At 40.8% G+C, this 17,456-nt stretch overlaps 1 protein-coding gene across 5 annotated transcripts in view; it reads left to right on the top strand.

Annotated features, from left to right (window-relative positions):
- The window catches only part of magi1b (membrane associated guanylate kinase, WW and PDZ domain containing 1b), a 148,142-nt gene that overhangs the window by 94,577 nt on the left and 36,109 nt on the right, over positions 1 to 17,456 (top strand). For 4 of the 5 annotated variants that reach the window (XM_062444135.1, XM_062444128.1, XM_062444162.1 and 1 more), the window contains exons 5-12: positions 3,929 to 4,154; positions 5,043 to 5,125; positions 5,852 to 5,887; positions 10,174 to 10,231; positions 11,244 to 11,374; positions 12,617 to 12,736; positions 15,640 to 15,825; positions 15,987 to 16,640. In XM_062444135.1, coding sequence (XP_062300119.1) covers positions 3,929 to 4,154; positions 5,043 to 5,125; positions 5,852 to 5,887; positions 10,174 to 10,231; positions 11,244 to 11,374; positions 12,617 to 12,736; positions 15,640 to 15,825; positions 15,987 to 16,640 — 1,494 coding nt within the window. The remainder of the gene's footprint in view (positions 1 to 3,928; positions 4,155 to 5,042; positions 5,126 to 5,851; positions 5,888 to 10,173; positions 10,232 to 11,243; positions 11,375 to 12,616; positions 12,737 to 15,639; positions 15,826 to 15,986; positions 16,641 to 17,456) is intronic. The other variant, XM_062444145.1, reaches the window with a different exon arrangement.

Below are 17,456 nucleotides of genomic sequence, written 5' to 3'. Positions count from 1 at the left end.
ACTCGTGTTTGAGGAAGAGGAGAAAAATGGGCTGACATGTAATTCAACATGACATCAAGTTATAATATTAGAAAAACAAGTTGGAAAGCAGAATCTTTATTGGAAGCAGATGTCAGTTGTGTCTCACAAAAACCTGAAATCCTAGAAGGACAAACTTCTAAGTGCATCCTTGGTAAAAATGCTGCTGGTTTTTCATTTTGAATGTTTAAAAAAACGCCATTGAAATTGTGTTAACACTCAGCACTAAAATGACTCTAGTGTGATTTGATCACAGTTGGACATCTCCAGAAACAGCATTTGTCAATTAACCAGTTGTTCAACTGTGAGAAGCTTTTGACAACTGATTAATTACTTGCGTCATTTATTAAGTAAAAAAAAAAGCCAAATATTTGATGACTAGAGTTTTTTAAAATATAAATGAAACGGACACTCCACAGCTTTTACTCATCAAGTTTAGTTTACTTTAATAAGAAACACTTTTCACCAGTAGTTTAATGTATTCTCTGTTTCTCAGTTGAGATTTGTCAAGACTTAAAAAAATAAGGGTTAGGGTTATGGTAAATAAGCTGCTTGGACTTGGGGACCACACATTTTTAATGAGAAGCCTGCATTACAAACTGGCTTTATAAAGTTTGCAAGATAGACATATATAATGAGTATAATGAGTGACACTACTGAGCTGCATTTAGTGAAACTGTATGCAGATGCAGTACAAAATAGCTGGAATATCCCTTTAAATGCCACTGTATTTCTGGATCGCTGGTAAGACAAAATAAGCTATTTGAAGACATCACATTGGACTGCTGTGTCTGACATTGTGATGGTGATTGTTGATGATAAGCAAGCAACTGATCAACCTAAAAAAGAATGAAAACCGTCATTATTGTCAGCCAGAGACAGCTCTGAATACTTGTGTGAATGCAACCTGAAACTGCATTGAAAATTGCAATGTGAATGTTAAATCTCCCAAACACAGTGAATTGATTATAATACATTTTGAAGACTTTATGGTGAAACCCAAGAGTTTTTGTTCAACCACCTTGCAATTATTTTTACTGCAACTTATCAACAGCTGTCATAAACGCACTAGCAGTACCTGTATGTTCTAGTCATGCTTCTTTATCTGGTGTGGACGCCTTTAAAACAAACAGACCTGAAGTGAGCGAGTCCACAGGCAGCTGCTCGCACAGCCATCCTCGACAGCAGCCCGAGAACATGCCGCGGTCTGTTTAGTTTGGAGTGTAACACCAGAATGCGATCCCTTCTTCTTTGGGAGGAGAGAGGAAAAAGAAGAATCTGAAGCGGTGATGGATAAAGTGGGAGGGGAGGGGTAAGTGGCAGGAAATGAAGGAGAAAGAGGGAGTGGTTGGGAAGGCGTAAAGGGGGGGCAATTCTGAAAAGGATTGCACAAACAGAGAGAGAGAGAGAAAGAGAAGGAAAGGAGGTTTGCATTCTGTGAAGGAGGATATGCTGAGAAAATGAAGAAGTAAGAGAAAGAGCACAAAGGAAGTGAGGAGAGAGAGCGACACAGAGAGAGAGAGAGAGAGAGAGAGAGCACTTTGGTGTGGTGAGGGGCTGCAGAACACAAGAGCTCCTTTGATTGGTGAGTAAGGGATCTCTGGGTTTGACTACATCTGCCTGTATCTATGCATCCAAAAATGTAAAATAGTGCCATCTGGCTGTGAGCAGTAGAGAGTGGATGACTGAGCAAACCTCCATATTTGAAATGATTCTTAATGATGTCATTAGTACCTGGTGGGTCATTAGTGTTTGTGTGAGTGAGAGGGAGATGCTTAATTTAAAATGATCGTAAGCAGGGCTCTGACATCATTGCCGGTTCGATAAAGGAGCTCCGTCCCTGATGATTTTGAATTCTCTTACTTGCTGCTCTCATTTTTTGGATATTCCCTCTGTGTGTTAGTGGGTCACTAGGCATTGAAAGGAGGTTGACTCAGCCCTTAAGCTGTTACTACCGTGTGTTTTGAGAAGGTGGAACCAAAAGTTGTTTATTTGCCTTCTGTGATTGTGTGAACTGCGGGAGGGTGCCAGTCAAGTCCGTGTGTGAAAGTGAGATAACAGGAAGCCAGGTGATAGCACTTCATGGGCCACGGTGCGAGGTGTGAACTGCTCACTCAGCTGTCTGCATTTCAGTACATGTGTAGCTTTAGGAAGTGGTTCGGCTTGTCGGCTAATCAGATACTACACTGCACAGTGCTGCGTCTGTAAGATTTAGTCAAAAACCAGATGTGTAAAACATTGGGAAGTTCTCAAGTTGAGTCGTAAAAAAAAAAAGGGGGCTTTGATTGGCAAGACACAGATGTTTCAAAAATGTTAACTACTCTAGTCTTGGAAGTATTTGGATTGGAAGTATTGGGCTCAGAAATCCATTTTTACTCATTTCTCATTTTTTCCATCATACTTCACAGGCTGTCACATTAATAACCTGATTAAAACCGGTGCTGTTTATAGTGCAGTTATGTGCCTTTTTTTCCACTTATGGTGTTTTCACACTTGTAGTTTGTTTGCTTTGGTTCAAATCAACAGATGAGTTGCTGTTCTGTCGCTTTTCCTTTTGGTTCAGTTTTGTTTCACACAGCAAAATTTAAGCTCAATTATATCAACAAAAGCCATGTGGAAGCTGCCCCCCGTTAATTAGTCAGAAATCTTATGTGGTTAGCAGGCATTAAAAGGACTTTGTTTTTCAGAAACAGCAGTTAGGCTACATCATTTGTAATTTACTTGATTTTCCTTCTCACCTCTGTAAAACACAAAATAATACTACTGTATGAATTGTAGCACTCAGGGATACAAAGTTGTACTTGTTCCACCAGAGATGCACAAATCCAATATTAATATTAAATATCAGACCCTGTATAGACTAAATAGCTAGATCGGGTATCAGATAATGGGGTTGTTTATTTTGAATGCTGTTCCAAGTTGCTAATGGTGCACAATTATTTATTATTTTTAATAATAAATAACGATTCAGTACTTTTTTCCCCCCAGACATATTTATTAGGTTTCTTATTTACAACAATAATAACAAAACACAACAGACATAAGAGCAATATCAACAAAGACAATAAACAAAACAACAACAAACAGAAAAGAAAAGAAAATGGAATAAATCTATGTTCCACAGAGGACAGGCTAGTAAAATGGTCTTTGAACATATTTTCTATCAGCAGTAAAGTGTACTACTGTTATTATTTAAATAAAAAGCATCACTCTCTCTCCGAACCTCCATAGGGTTGAAAGACAGCAATGGTTACTTATTCTTATTATTCATATCCTTATTTAAGAGAAAAATGTTACCTAACTGCTAAATCAAGTGCTTTCTATATGGTTTATCTGCCATTTGTGACCCTGACTCTCACCTGATGCAATACATAGATAATCAGGTCCAGTCCTTTGGGTCATATACCAAACAAAATTATGTTAGCACAATGTTACATTTGAACACACTTTAAGGCAACGTGTAGAGAAAAATCTGCTGCTTCACCTTATGTAAAGATGTGCTGCCTTAAGTCAAGTGAAGAGGAGAAGGGAGTGTAATATACAGCACAGCTTACTACAGGAGCTGGTTTAATCCAAAAAATGGGCAATGCTTCCTGCAGTTGGGTTGGATCTAGGTCGGATCATGTTCATACCACAAACAAACTGTGCCAGAGTTTGTTTGTAACCAAACTAAACAAGGCAGGTGTGAAAGTGCCCTAAAAATAGACTCAGATTAGCCAGGGAACTATGCATGCAGTGGAGACATCAGCTGTTGTTTCTGAGAAAGACATCTTTAGTCGATCATGTATTGAGGCTCAATTTAATGCTTTCAAATTGTTTTCACAGCCATTTTTGTTTTCTTGTTCCTGAAAGTGTTACCAGCCTCGTGTCAGCAGAATAAAACTAACATCTCACCACATCTGCCTTCCAGGAGACTCCAGTGAATTAGACGAGATTCATCACTCGGTGCGACCCTTCGCCCCTCGCCAGAGTGAACCGGCCTACCCTGGGACAACCCCCTCACCACCGTCCACCACGGAGAGCACACAGCAGTCACACCCTCACCTGAGCCATCCTCCCTCTGAGGACCCACTGGGACCTCTGCCTGACAACTGGGAGATGGCCTACACCGAGAACGGAGAGGTCTACTTCATAGAGTAAGTACCCCAGGATATGCTCAAGTAATACAGGATGTCAGTGTTCACTTTTTCGTTAGTTTCAGTTCGGAATAGGACATCAAAAAATAAAACCAATGCAAAGTTTCTCTAGCCTGTCTCACACACATGTTATCTGCATTTTGTAGTTAATCCATTATTCTACTTGTATGATATTTGTCATTGAGGATAATGATCCAAATATTTACAGTGTTGAATTTTGACATATTTCATGGAGCGTAAATGAAAGCACAAATTCACTTTCTGCAGGATCTGACACACACATTGCAGCTTCTATACTTTCAAGCTTATAATAGTAATCAGGTGCCTTTCAAAGCACTCACGGAAACCTTACAAGACACTTAAAAAACAACAGTGCATCAAACATCATAAAATCGGCAAATATTGAAGTGGAATTTTGTGCAATAGTACGATAGATAAACATTACATAGTCAGTGTGAGACGCAATATGCCAATTGGAATTAGTGTATTTTCAGGCAGGATTTAAAGGTGGAGACAGAGTCAGAAGTGCAAATGTCTGGTGGGAGGGAAATCCAAAGCGGGGGACAGATCGGATGAAGGCTCTTGACCCCATGGTAGTTAACTTGGCAGATGGGGCAGAGTGAATATGTTATAAGTTAACATATTCACTTGAAATCAGTTATATTAAGTCAGCATAATAGAAAAGTCTCTACCATGACTCAACATCTCTAATTTGACTGAATTTTCTTGCTCTCCTCTTCATGATAAGCCACTAGATTAAAATAAATTTAAATGAGTACTTTCACCTTATAAATACTTCTATCTACATTCCAGATGTAAAGAAATATGATTATGTTCCTCCAGTTTTTTTTTAATCACCTCCAGCTAATTTTTATTTGTTCTGTTCAGCCACAATACAAAGACCACCTCTTGGATAGACCCTCGGTGCCTGGACAAGCCTCAGAAACCCCTGGAAGAATGTGAAGATGATGGTACGTCCACGTGTGTGTGTGTGCATCACTGAGTTTGTTAGGTCGGGTTAAAAAATACCTAATACCTTTCTTTCTTGATTCATTTCATGGTGATATGTTGTGTGCTTGTGCTGGAGTCGTGGTTCCCATCAGTAGCCTTTAGGTGTCAGTGTTGGGTCACACAAAAAAATGGCAAGCCTTTCGTGCGTTCTTTCAGCTGTTCATCAGAATTGAATTCCAAGGAATTGTCTGCATCATTTGCATCATTTAGCTCAAATTAGTAATGCCTTCCTCCACACTGCTCACACATGTTTTTAACCACAAATACTTGCATACAGCCACACACAAACACACAATGCACAGCGTTATTTCATGGAGTAATATCATTCATGCAGCCGTTTAGTTTCCTCTGGTAAATTGCACAAACATTCACACACTGAAAAGTGATAAATGTTGTAATTACCAGCTTAATGATTTTGGTTAAAAGACATTTTTTACCACAACTCCAACCCATTGCTGCCTCAGAACACACACAGAGACACACAGGGGGAACTATGGCTTGTGATTTTTGTAAACAGGATTTTTATGTGAGGCTGGGGCTCTGGTTTTGATTAACTCTTGCCACCCTGTGGCCAGATGTGGTTATTACATTTGACTTCATTTTTCTCTCTCTCTCTCTCTGCCCCTGTTTTCTCTTTCCCTTTAACAACAATCCTGTGGTTTTGTGCCATCCAACCCGCTGAGTAGAAGGGGTCCATACAGAGGAGCTGGACAATGACTTAGGTATGTTCATCTTTAACACCACTCAGTGTCTGTCAGTCCATCCACAGTCTGTCCATCCTGCTCTCACCATGTCATCCCATTACCAGTGTCACCTTGGTTCTGCACACAACTGATTCATTGTTGCAATTAAAAGAGTTTCAGCTGAGTTTAAAAGGTGTGAAATGGGTAAGTGAAGATAATGGAGTCACCACCGTTAAAAATGCGCATCTACATAATCGTATGCACAACTCTGACACCAACAATAACTCCACCGGCAGCGGCTCATGCAGTCATTTGACAGTTGGTGAGCGAGGACTATGACAATGACTCTCTTAATTATCTAAAAATGAGATATTACGTCTTTCTACTAGAGACTCGACCTTTATCTAACCTACCCCTCTGTGCGTGGCTTTGATTTTTGACAAACACGTACTGTATGTGATTAAAAGTCTAGCCATGAACACAGCTGTCAACGTACCGGCATGCCACCAGACACACCAAAACACTCACAAATCAGCAGGCCGTCATTTCGTACATAAGAGACGAGGCTGATCCGAGGAAGATTGTTACAATGATGATTTCCTAATGGGTGTCTGTCGAAGCCAGACAGCAACAGGCCTTTTTTTTCCCCGAGCCCCATCAGCACACTAACTAGCCTATCAGACACAGCAGCGCGGCCACTTGTGCCGGGATAGATGGTGTCTGGAGACTGCGCCCTGCACCTTTATGCACTGGTAATGAATGATGTCATTCTGTTACAGGAAATATGAGATGAGTGATTATACTAGTCCTTTGTGATGATCCTATTTGAACATGACCTGGAAGTACATTGAAAAACAGGGACAAAAAGGGAATTGAAGATTAAATACACACGTTTTCTATTGTTCTCTCATAGAAATAGGAATGATACTTACGTTAAGGTTTTGTTGGGTGAAAAAATCTATCTATTGGAAATATAAAACAGCTTTTGTTTTTAACTTGGCATGTATTGATTTTGCATTAGTTGTAAAATTGGATTTGAAAGGTTTTCTTTAGCCCAAGAGTCAAAGAATTTCATGAAATGCTATTTAAATTAACAATTCAGAATCAGGTATAAAAAGCTGCATTAATCAATAATTTTTATATTAACCTTAAATAAATGTAAGGTGAAAGGAATCGACTGCAGAAAAATTTCACTATAGGCATCTTTAGTCTCTTTTAACTCGTTAACAACAACATAAACAGAGAAAGAAAGAACACCATATGCAAAAAGGCGTTGAGGCACTGGGAAGAGGAACCTTCAGTCTTGTTAGCAGCTCCCATTGTTAAGCATCTTAAACAGCTGCCATGTTCTAATCATCAGATCAGACGAGTCCCCTGTCTATAAGACAGCTCCCCTCAGGATGAACATGTTCAATAACTATCGATCAGCACAATCCAATATAGGCGGGCAAACAAACGCAATTAACTTGAGTTCTCTGAGGAGGAGCAGTCCCAGGCATTTTCTAAACGCCAGCAGCTAACACACACACACACACACACACACCCACACACACACACACAATTACTCAAGAGAAATCAGTCACAGCACTGTATCAACAGAATGACATGCAAATAGTTAAACATGTAATTCATCATGCTTGACTTGATGTAATAGACGGCGGGAGGAAAGCGTAGTTTTTTGATTCCTTCATTTAAATGTGCACAGTATTGTTAAGATGGTTGCTTCACCAAACGTCATCCCCTCTGCCTCTCTCAGCTCTCTCTCTCTCACACACACATACACAGGTGCTCCTCCAGGAGCGGAACTAGCGCAGTGTGAAATCAAGTGGGTGATTAAAATTTTGCACGAGGCGAGGCATAACCGCATTCCATTTAACGTTCCAGTTCAAAACATCTGAATGGTAATTCACTGTGCCCGCTTTTGTGGCCTCACTCTGTTCAACATCTCTGACGTCATGACCTTGCATTCCTCTTCAGCTGTATGTTTTTGGTATTGGCTGCATTTAGCAGGTGTAGAAAATATGCAATAATAGTAACTTAAGTGTTTTACAAGCATCAAATTGGCGACTGATTGCAGGTTCCTCTCAGCATTGCTCTGACTCAGTTTCTCTTATATGTCATAGCTGTCTGGTCTGTTATGGCGTTCGTCATGTACACACAAATTAAACATTACCATCCAACTTTTTATAGCATCTGCTGCCGACTCCACTCCAACCAAGAGCCCTCCTCATTAGAAGGCAGAGGTGGGCTCTCCAAGTTGGATGATTGTAATTGCCATTTTTACATAGGGTGAGGCATAATTGGCTGAGGGTAAAAATATGTAAAACTGATACATCACAGGAGAGTATTATTGGACAATCTATGTTTGTAGCCAATTAGAAGGCTCTGACATTATCTATGTGGAGGCCAGCCAATAATGAGTGCTGCTATAATCAGACTATAGAACTGAATCAAATGGCTCTGCTGGAGATAATGGCATCTCTCTTTATGGCGAACACTGTCGGAATACAGCGAGATTGCCCCATCGGGCAATCACACTTGCTGAAGTGGGCCCAGTCATCTTTTCCTTTTTTTCCTAATCAGTGTTGATTACGGTGGATTTCTTTTCAGTGGTGGGTTAGATTTCTGTGAAAGCCTGAAAGACATGCGTGCTGGCATCGCTGTGAGTAAGCAGCTGCTTTTAATGCCACCCTTTTGAATGAGGTGAAATTTTCAAGGCAGTCATGGGTGCAATCTTTTGTCCTCAAAGCAGGAGCCAACACAGGTGAATTCACACAATACCACTGTGACTTTCAGTATCAGTGAAAAGTTTGAACACACTTTGTCATTCAAGTGAATGGGGCTTGTACTGTAAATAAGAAAATGAAGGACACAAACCTGAGAAGACCACAATCAGAGTACTATTGTGCTTAGCAAGGACGGGTATCTTTTCATTAAACAAATCACCAGATTTTTGGTTTGAATGCTGGAAAGCATTCAAGTTTTTCAGTTATGAGAAGCTAAACTTTCGTGTTGTTCTCTATTAAATGACCACTCTTACCCAGGACTAAGACAGTAGCTAACAGTAGTTGGTGGATTTTTAACTCATGTGACTGTGCATTCACTTGCAGTAGGAAATCTCAGCACTCAAAACCCAGATCTTTAAACAATTTTAATACAGTATAGGACTGCTGGGGATTCACAGCTGAAGGAAATCAGCTAAATTGTGCAGTTTGATACATACAGACACACACAAAATAAAAGTGCTTATAGTTAGCTTATAGTAACTCTTGTCAAAGTTTAAACCTCAGCTGATGTTTTATCTTTGTTCCAACAAAGACAATTAAAGGAACCTCAACTCCTTCTCAGTGCACTTAAGCTCATTTAAGTCCTCGCTCCAAAACTCCCATTTCTTTCATTGCTTACTCAGTATTTTACATCCTTCATTTGTTTTCCACTTTTCCAAACTATTCATACTGCTTCAGCTGTGATTTTTTTTCATGCATTTTCAGCTCTTATCTACAGATTCACGCTCCATTCAAACCTTAAAATGTTCCACATCTTTCATACATTAGGAGTTTTATTCAACCTTTAAATTCCATTCAAGCTTTTTTGAAAATATTCAACACAACTGATTGAAATTTTTTGTATTTGACCCCACATATTTTTCCACTTTCGCAACACATTCATACTCCTTCAGCTGCTTCTTCATCCAAATTAAAGCCAGCAATCCAGTTAAGTGTCAGCCTTTCAACAGCTACAGTGTAATTTCTTCAGAAATTGCATTTTCTAGTTTAGGAATGTTCTTCTTTATTATCATCTTTTGACTATTTGTCATTGGTGTGAGAAAAGGGAAAGAAAGAAATAGCCTTTGCGCTACACCACTAATCCAGATTTTTTTTCTCATGGTGGTTTCAAAGCCTAAATCATCCCTCTCTGCCTCACCTATTTTCCTCCCTGCATTCACCTGTCCTCCCTGCCCTCCCTCTCTCTCTCTCTTTCTCTCTCTCTGACCCCTTTCCCCTTCCTCCTTTCATCTCTCCCTCCCTCCTTTCACTCATCCATCTCTGCCCAAGGGGGTCTTGCTCTGTTCTTATCTGATGTGTGGAAATGTCAGCGCTGTGAGGGGACAGGGGGGACAGCCAGGCGGCATGTGAAGCTGTTGAGTCACTCTGGCCCTGGAGACCCACTGACAGACACACACACACAAAGCAGAGGCAAAAGGTCTCTGCTGGCCTTACCTCTAATGGCTCAATACATGCCCGCCAGCATCTTAACGCTGTTGAAGTTTTTCCTCTTTCCCCTCTGTCTCACTGTCTTCTTTTTTTTCTCTCTCTCTCTTTTAGAGCTTCCTCCAGGATGGGAAAAAATAGATGATCCAGTGTATGGGGTCTACTATGTTGAGTAAGTGACGCACAGTAGAGTTTGTAAAGGTACCCAGCACCACACAAGGACACTCAGTATGCAAATACAAACGCTTGACGCTGCACAAAGGCACGCAGAAAGAAAAGAAAAAATCATCTGCGCTTTTTCCTATTGCACATAAATAGAAATGCATTCATACTTTAATTCCAACAGGCGCAACTTTTGACCTCACTGTAAAGCGGAGCGGTTTTAATGTCTGTACAGTTCTGCTGTAAGATGTCATTAAATACAACGCAGCCTGATTTCACTTGGGCTATTTTGGTCCTTTGTGTACTGGAGAATGTAGGCCATCATTTTGTTTGTGTCGTTGTCATTTGGGGAAAACATGCAAGTAGCGTGTTTGTGTTTGTGTTTGTGTTTATGTGTGTGCGCGCGCACGTGCGTGCATGTCATCTTGTGCGAGGCCCCTGGGCCTCAGCATTAATACGAATATGTTTCATGTGTTTTTGATGTTGTTCAAAGCAGCACCTGGGGGCTCAAGGCCGTGGCATTCCTATTTTTTCCCCATCTTATGTCTCTGCAATATCTTATCTATACATTATTCGCTGTTTCCTTCATATCTCATTGCTGGTAGGTTAGTAGGAAACCTCCCAGGTTCTCCTAACATGTGCTCCGTGAATTAAGCTGTCATCAAAATGTGATTTATTAGATGTGATCAGTGTGTCATGTTCCTCTCAATCATGTATAGAAGGATGTGCATGTGTGTTGTGTTACTGTGTATTAATCAAAGCTTGTCGCCATGTCTCCCCTCCCTCTCTTGACCCTATCTTTCTCTTCTATTACCTCATCTCCTCCTCTGTGTCTTGTCTTCCATCCCTCCGCTCCACTTCCCTGCTTATATTTACCTGCTGTCCCACATCCCATTTGCTATAATTATTTCCAATTTGTTTTCTATTATTCATTCCTCATCGTCTCTTTTTTAAAAAAAAAAAAATTTTATTGCCCGTTCCTCCACCTGCATCCAATCACGTCTCCTCCCACCATCCCAAAGTCATATCAACAGGAAGACCCAGTATGAGAATCCAGTGCTGGAGGCTAAGAGGCGCAGGCAGCTGGAGCAGCAGCCTCAGCAGCCTCAGCCCCAAAGCCAGCAGCCACCTGAAGGTGAGCGCTACATCCGAGGTTCGTTCACTAGCCCCCTCCAAGGGCGTCATTTCCTTTCTTTCTATTCATGTGCGTGACTGAGCTGTCTTCATTTCTGTCTCCTATTAAGTGTCCGTGAATGATTGTGTTTGTCTTTATACCAATTATGGCTACAAAACTACTTTGCTGTTGCCTGCTACTGCTTTATGATTTGCTAAGTGACCTTCCATAAAGGCATAACTATTATTTGCGGTTGCACCATGCAGCCTTTTTGAAGTTAATTTATGTTTCCTGCATTGCCTTTGGACACTTGTTTGAAGCAAAAAACTTTAAAAGCTTCTATTTCAAGGAGAAAACAGGTAAGTTTTGACTGTTAATGATCTGACTGCTGCACAGTATCTGTCCTAGTTTATGTCACTAAGTACTACTATTAATGACACTAATGAAGTAGCATTCTTCAAGAAGATTTCTTGGTTTAATTTGCACAGCTGCTAAACCTCCAATAAGTAACCTGAGGTTGCTCTTGTTTCCCCCGTCTTAAACTTTATGCATCTGTGCAGCATCCCACAGCGAGATTAATTGTAAATGCGAGCCGGCCCACATGGGAACTCTCCTATCGCTCTCCACCTTCTGCTCATTCAGCAGAAATCATTCGATTCCACTTGATTACCTGCTGACTTTTCTCCCGTTTGGAAGCTCAATCTCTCTTCAAAAACTCGATACCTTCAAGCCGAGCTTTTACCACTTTTTTTCAATTTTGCATTGATTCTATCTCACTGTTACGAATATTAATGAGGGTTGTAATCTGACCTGTGCCGTGATGCCGTAACAAAGTAATTAATCAAAGTTGGAATGGGTTGCACCCCTGTTTTTATTCAACGCCTACATGAAGTTTGTTTGACTTGTTTAACCTGGGTATACACATTTTCCTAGTGTTGCTCAGCAGGGAGATGTGAAAGTGTAGTGTAGGTAAGGTCTTCCATTTTCTCTTGAAAGTTTTTGAGCCACTTTCTGTCACTTTCTCTGTGGGAAGTTTTTGTAACTATATAATCGGCAGATGCCATACCAGGAACTGCGTCATTTTCACAGAGAAATTTAATCTCTTCTCCATTTCCTATCTTCAAAAGAAGCATACTGGCTTTTTCCACACACACACATACACATACACACACCGCACAGATGACAGTCTTCTCCCAGAGCCCTTAGCCCTGGTTTCTTCCACAAGTCGCTGTGCACCTGTTTAGACCCCATCTAGAGATTATGTACCTCTTGCTGTTGCAGAATGGATCGAGGACTCGGTGTTGGCAGGTGCCCCACTGGCCAGCTATGCTGCCAACCACCAGGAGACCTACAGGGACCCTCAGACAGGACCACCAGTGCCCAACGCGATGGGACAAAAGCGTAAGTTCTCATCACTGCAGACTACAGTGTAAAGCCTCATGAAAGCAGGGTTACTCATTACGTTTGTGCTTTAGGCTGTGTTACCCAGAGCGACTTGTTACCAGTTAAACAGAACTCAGCTCTTTCGGTGTGTTTTTTTTCCCTGAGCCGGTGCCTCAGGCCATGTTTGAGTTTTCGTGATAGATGACCAGTTATGAATTGACACTGTACAGCTGCTCCCTGTATAAGTGTCATCATATAATCCTAATTAGTCAAATAAAATTCAGCTCTTTTCATTTTTACAGTAGACTTCATTTATCCAAGAGAGTACATGAGGCAGTGTTGGGTTTTTTTTTATGACTCTGCCAAGTGCAGCTTTATCTCATATTGTAACTGTATTTACTGTGGTCACATGTTGATTCTCAGGGAACCTCCTGTTATGTTCTCTGAATCAAACAATAGCTCGATTTTACTCATCATTTAGCGCCACACACACATACACACACCTACAGACACAGTGTCTAGCCGTGCTGTGTGTTTCCTTCTCGTGGTTGCCAGCTCCTTTTATACCAGCCTCCCACCAGAAGCTTGTCTAATTAGCACAACCATGGCAGAGAATTAACTGCCTCACCCTGTATTTCCCTCTTACTCTCTCTCCCGCTGCACTGTCGGACACTTTTTTTCCCTTTACCCTCATCGATTACTTTATTTTATGACTCACATTTGCTGTCTAGCTTTTGTCTCATCTCCCACAACTCTGTGTTTGGTTCTGTCCATATTTCTCTCATTCTGTCCTAGGCCTTGACATTCCTCCAGAGAACGGCGTCATTTGAAATCTCTTTATCTAACTCCCTGCTTTCATGTTTCTCCTGCTTCCTGGTCTGTTCTTACATCTCTGTGGATCCCTTGTGGATAAAGCTGCCATCTCAGTTCAGTTTTATTACATCTCTCCTGTTCTGAAAAATGCTTTTCAAAGGCACGGCACGGCACACAAACACAGGCACACACACACTCAAACATTGCAAAACACCACAAACACAAGGACACTAACTGATTCCAAGGGTAATGTATTTTTCATTGAATGCATAAGCTGTAGCACTACCATAACCTGATGTGCTACTGCAGGTCACTCTGCACATGTTGCTTTGTGGTCTCCTATCCTTATTGTGCACTCTCTTTGCCTCCTCCCTCTGTATTCACTGACATCTTTTCCTTCACCTTCTCAACATTTTCCTATTCAGTTGTGTGAAGTATGCGAAAAGATCGGTGTGAAGTAATTTTCTGTTACATTTTGACTTCTAATAGACAATTAGAGCCCAGCATGTCCTTGTGTTCAACTGTTGTTGTCAGTTTCTGAAATTCTCAACAGTAAAGACAGCAAGTAATATAATAATGCAGAGGAAGAATGGAGGACTGAGTAATTAGACTGCAATGTTTGAGCAGTTCTTATGAGTTAAGACCTTTGAGAAATTAGTTTCATGATTTCAGAATAAATTAGACCTTAACAACCAATACTGGATGATAGAGATGTGTTGCTAGGAGAAAAGGTTTGACATGTAACGCATTAAGGGTGTCACTGGCATTTTGATATTATTCCACAAACTTTTGGTGCTTCTCTGTGGGCTATTTAAATACAAAAAGTGAAATGGAGTTTCCACATAAGCCTATCAAGACACAGAGTTAAATCTATATTTTTTTATCCAAAACCTCTTTCCATCCTTTTTAGAGCATCGATGCCTTCACTGCTAGGTGGGGAAATCCCTTTGATAAGTTTAAGAAGTTTATTATCATATGCATATTAAAAAACTTTACTGCTCTCTTTACACACAACAGTAACACATATACTCAACAATATATATATACATATATATATATATGTATATGTATATATATATGTATATATATATGTGTATATATATATATGTATATATATGTATATATATATATGTGTGTGTATATATATATATGTATGTATATGTATGTATATGTATATATATATATATATATATATATATATATATATATATATATATATATATATATATATATATATATATATATATATATATATCAGAATTAAAAAAAGATAAAGGCTAAGAATAAATAAAATTAAGTTAATTCAAAAAAAAAAAAGTGATGATGTTGTTGAACTAGGATTTTGGATTTTGATTCCACACCCTTTAAAGCAGGCACATCCAAACTATTCCATAAAGGGCCTGCAGGTTTTTGTTCCAACCAATCAAGAGCACACAATTCATCCAATCAACTGTCAGAAGACTTAAGATCAGTTGATTAAATGAGTCAAGCCTGGTGTGCTCCTGCTTGGTTGGAATGAAAACCTGCAGCCACATTATGGCCCTTTATCGAATAGTTTGGACAACCCTGCTTTAAAGTAATCAATGCTGTCAGTGTTTGATCCTTTACAAGCATTATAGCCTTTTCAACGATTGTTTTTTCCAGCCAATAATACTATAGATAATCACCTTCAATCTGTTCTCTGAGGGTACCCGTGGTTGATGTCTACACAAGGTGGCATTGGGAAGGTTGTTGGTATTGGGTTGGGACTGATTTTATGCTGGGAAATACCCCCATTTTCTACCATATGCAACCTCACTTGTCTTATATATTCCTTCTTAACATATTTAATCTGTTTATTATAATCAGTCTTTTTTAATCATTTTGTGCCATCAAACCAGAACATACCCACTGGGTGTTTACCCAACCATGGTCAACAGCCATTACACTCACTTGATGTAGTTGCACCGGTTAGGTTCTCACAGTGTTTGTGCAGTGTCCCTTTTCACACCAGTGAGCATGGGTCAGTTTGAGTTACACTCACACAGAATCTAAACTGTGTAATTTAGTTGGTGCTGTTCCTCTGGTGTACCATTCAAAGCTGAATCCTTCCTTGTTTGTGTGTTCAGGAGGGAAGCCTTTCTTTACTCGGAACCGATCGGAGCTGAACGGGACTTTCATCAATACCAAGCTGAAAAAGAGTCGTCGGGGTTTCGGTTTCACTGTCGTGGGAGGCGACGAGCCAGACGAGTTCCTGCAGATCAAAAGTCTGGTCCTAGATGGTCCTGCCGCACTCGATGGCAAGATGGAGACAGGTTGGGCTCACTGAACTTATCAAAGTTTAGACAGAGCATTGCTGTAGATAGGTTTTTTTTTAATGCTGATTGTAGCAAGCAAGGAAGTGTAACTTATTTTCCCGGAGTTAAAACTTGATCAACAAAATCAAACTAACTTTTCCTTTGTCTGTATTTCTCAGGTGATGTGATAGTGAGCGTCAATGACACGTGCGTGCTAGGTTACACACACGCCCAAGTTGTGAAGATCTTCCAGTCCATCCCAATCGGCTCCATGGTCAACTTGGAGCTGTGTCGTGGCTACCCGCTGCCCTTCGACCCCGATGACCCCAACACAAGCCTGGTTACCTCAGTGGCCATTCTTGACAACAAGGAGCCCATCATCGTCAACGGCCAGGAGGCCTCCAACAGCTACGACTCGCCGTCCAGCCACGGCAGTCAGAGCAACACCAACGGCTCGACAAATGGTCCGCTGAACGGCCTCCCCCGACCTCACAGCCCCTCTGCGGAGTTGGCTTCCGACACCTCTTCCCAACATGGCTACCCCAGCGATGTGGTCACCCTGGCCTCATCCATCGCAACACAACCAGAGCTCATCACTGTACACATGGAGAAAGGAGACAAGGGCTTTGGCTTCACCATCGCCGACAGTCTCGGAGGTGGAGGGCAGAGAGTAAAGCAGATCGTGGACTACCCACGCTGCCGCGGCCTCAGGGAGGGTGACATCATCGTAGAGGTGAACAAGAGAAACGTACAGAGCATGTCTCACAACCAGGTGGTCGACCTGCTCAGCAAGTGTCCCAAAGGAAGCGAGGTCACCATGCTGGTGCAGAGAGGTGAGTGGAGGCTAATCCCTTCTTTCTATGTCAATGTATTTGTATAGTAACTGATGAGAACAGATGGAGATGAGGAAGATGGAGGAAATGGGTGTCAGGATATATGGCAGTTTTTGATTTATGTGCCCATATGTTGAAGAATTGCGAAACAAAACAAACCTTTCCCAATGAATTTGCTTGATGTTGTTGACGAAAATATAATAGGCTTCTGCCTTGCAGGCTGTTCCAACTCACACAGAGCTCTTTTTATTGACACACATATTTATTTATTCATGTAAATAGAGATTGGAAGCAAAAAAAAAAAGAGATTGCAAAGAAGGCAAGATAGAAGGATAATTATGGTAGGGAAGGAGAAAAGGGAGCCGCAGAGAAAATTGAAATAACATTTGACGGCGTGGCTGAGAGTGAAGTGAGAAAAGAGTGAGTGAGGGAATGTTTACACTGAATGGCACTGACACTCAGAACATTACGGCTGTCTTGAAATGGAAACGAGGCATAGAGAAGAAAAAGTTAAAAGGGGAGACGGAGGAACCATGAAAAGAAGGGTAAACATGGCAGAGAATCTCAGAATGTGTTGGTGTTTCAGGTCAGAGAGTCTCAGTATGCTGGCTCTTTTTTTCTTTTTCTTTTTTCTCACTCTGTCTTGAACTCTTTCTCTTGCTATGCCCAGGTTCTTATTCACTTTCATTTTCTGTCTGCTGTGTTTGTTAGATGAGAGCATGTCTAGTTTATTTTGAGCTTAGTGTACTCCCATCTTAGAGCTAGATGCTTTAAAGATACCACAAAATGTGCTAGCAATGCTTTTACGCACCCACC

Source organism: Scomber scombrus, chromosome 3, assembly GCF_963691925.1.
Source record: "Scomber scombrus chromosome 3, fScoSco1.1, whole genome shotgun sequence".
Taxonomy (NCBI): domain Eukaryota; kingdom Metazoa; phylum Chordata; class Actinopteri; order Scombriformes; family Scombridae; genus Scomber; species Scomber scombrus.
The sequence above is the reverse complement of the archived record's forward strand: the minus strand, read 5'-3'. Positions and strand labels throughout refer to the sequence as shown.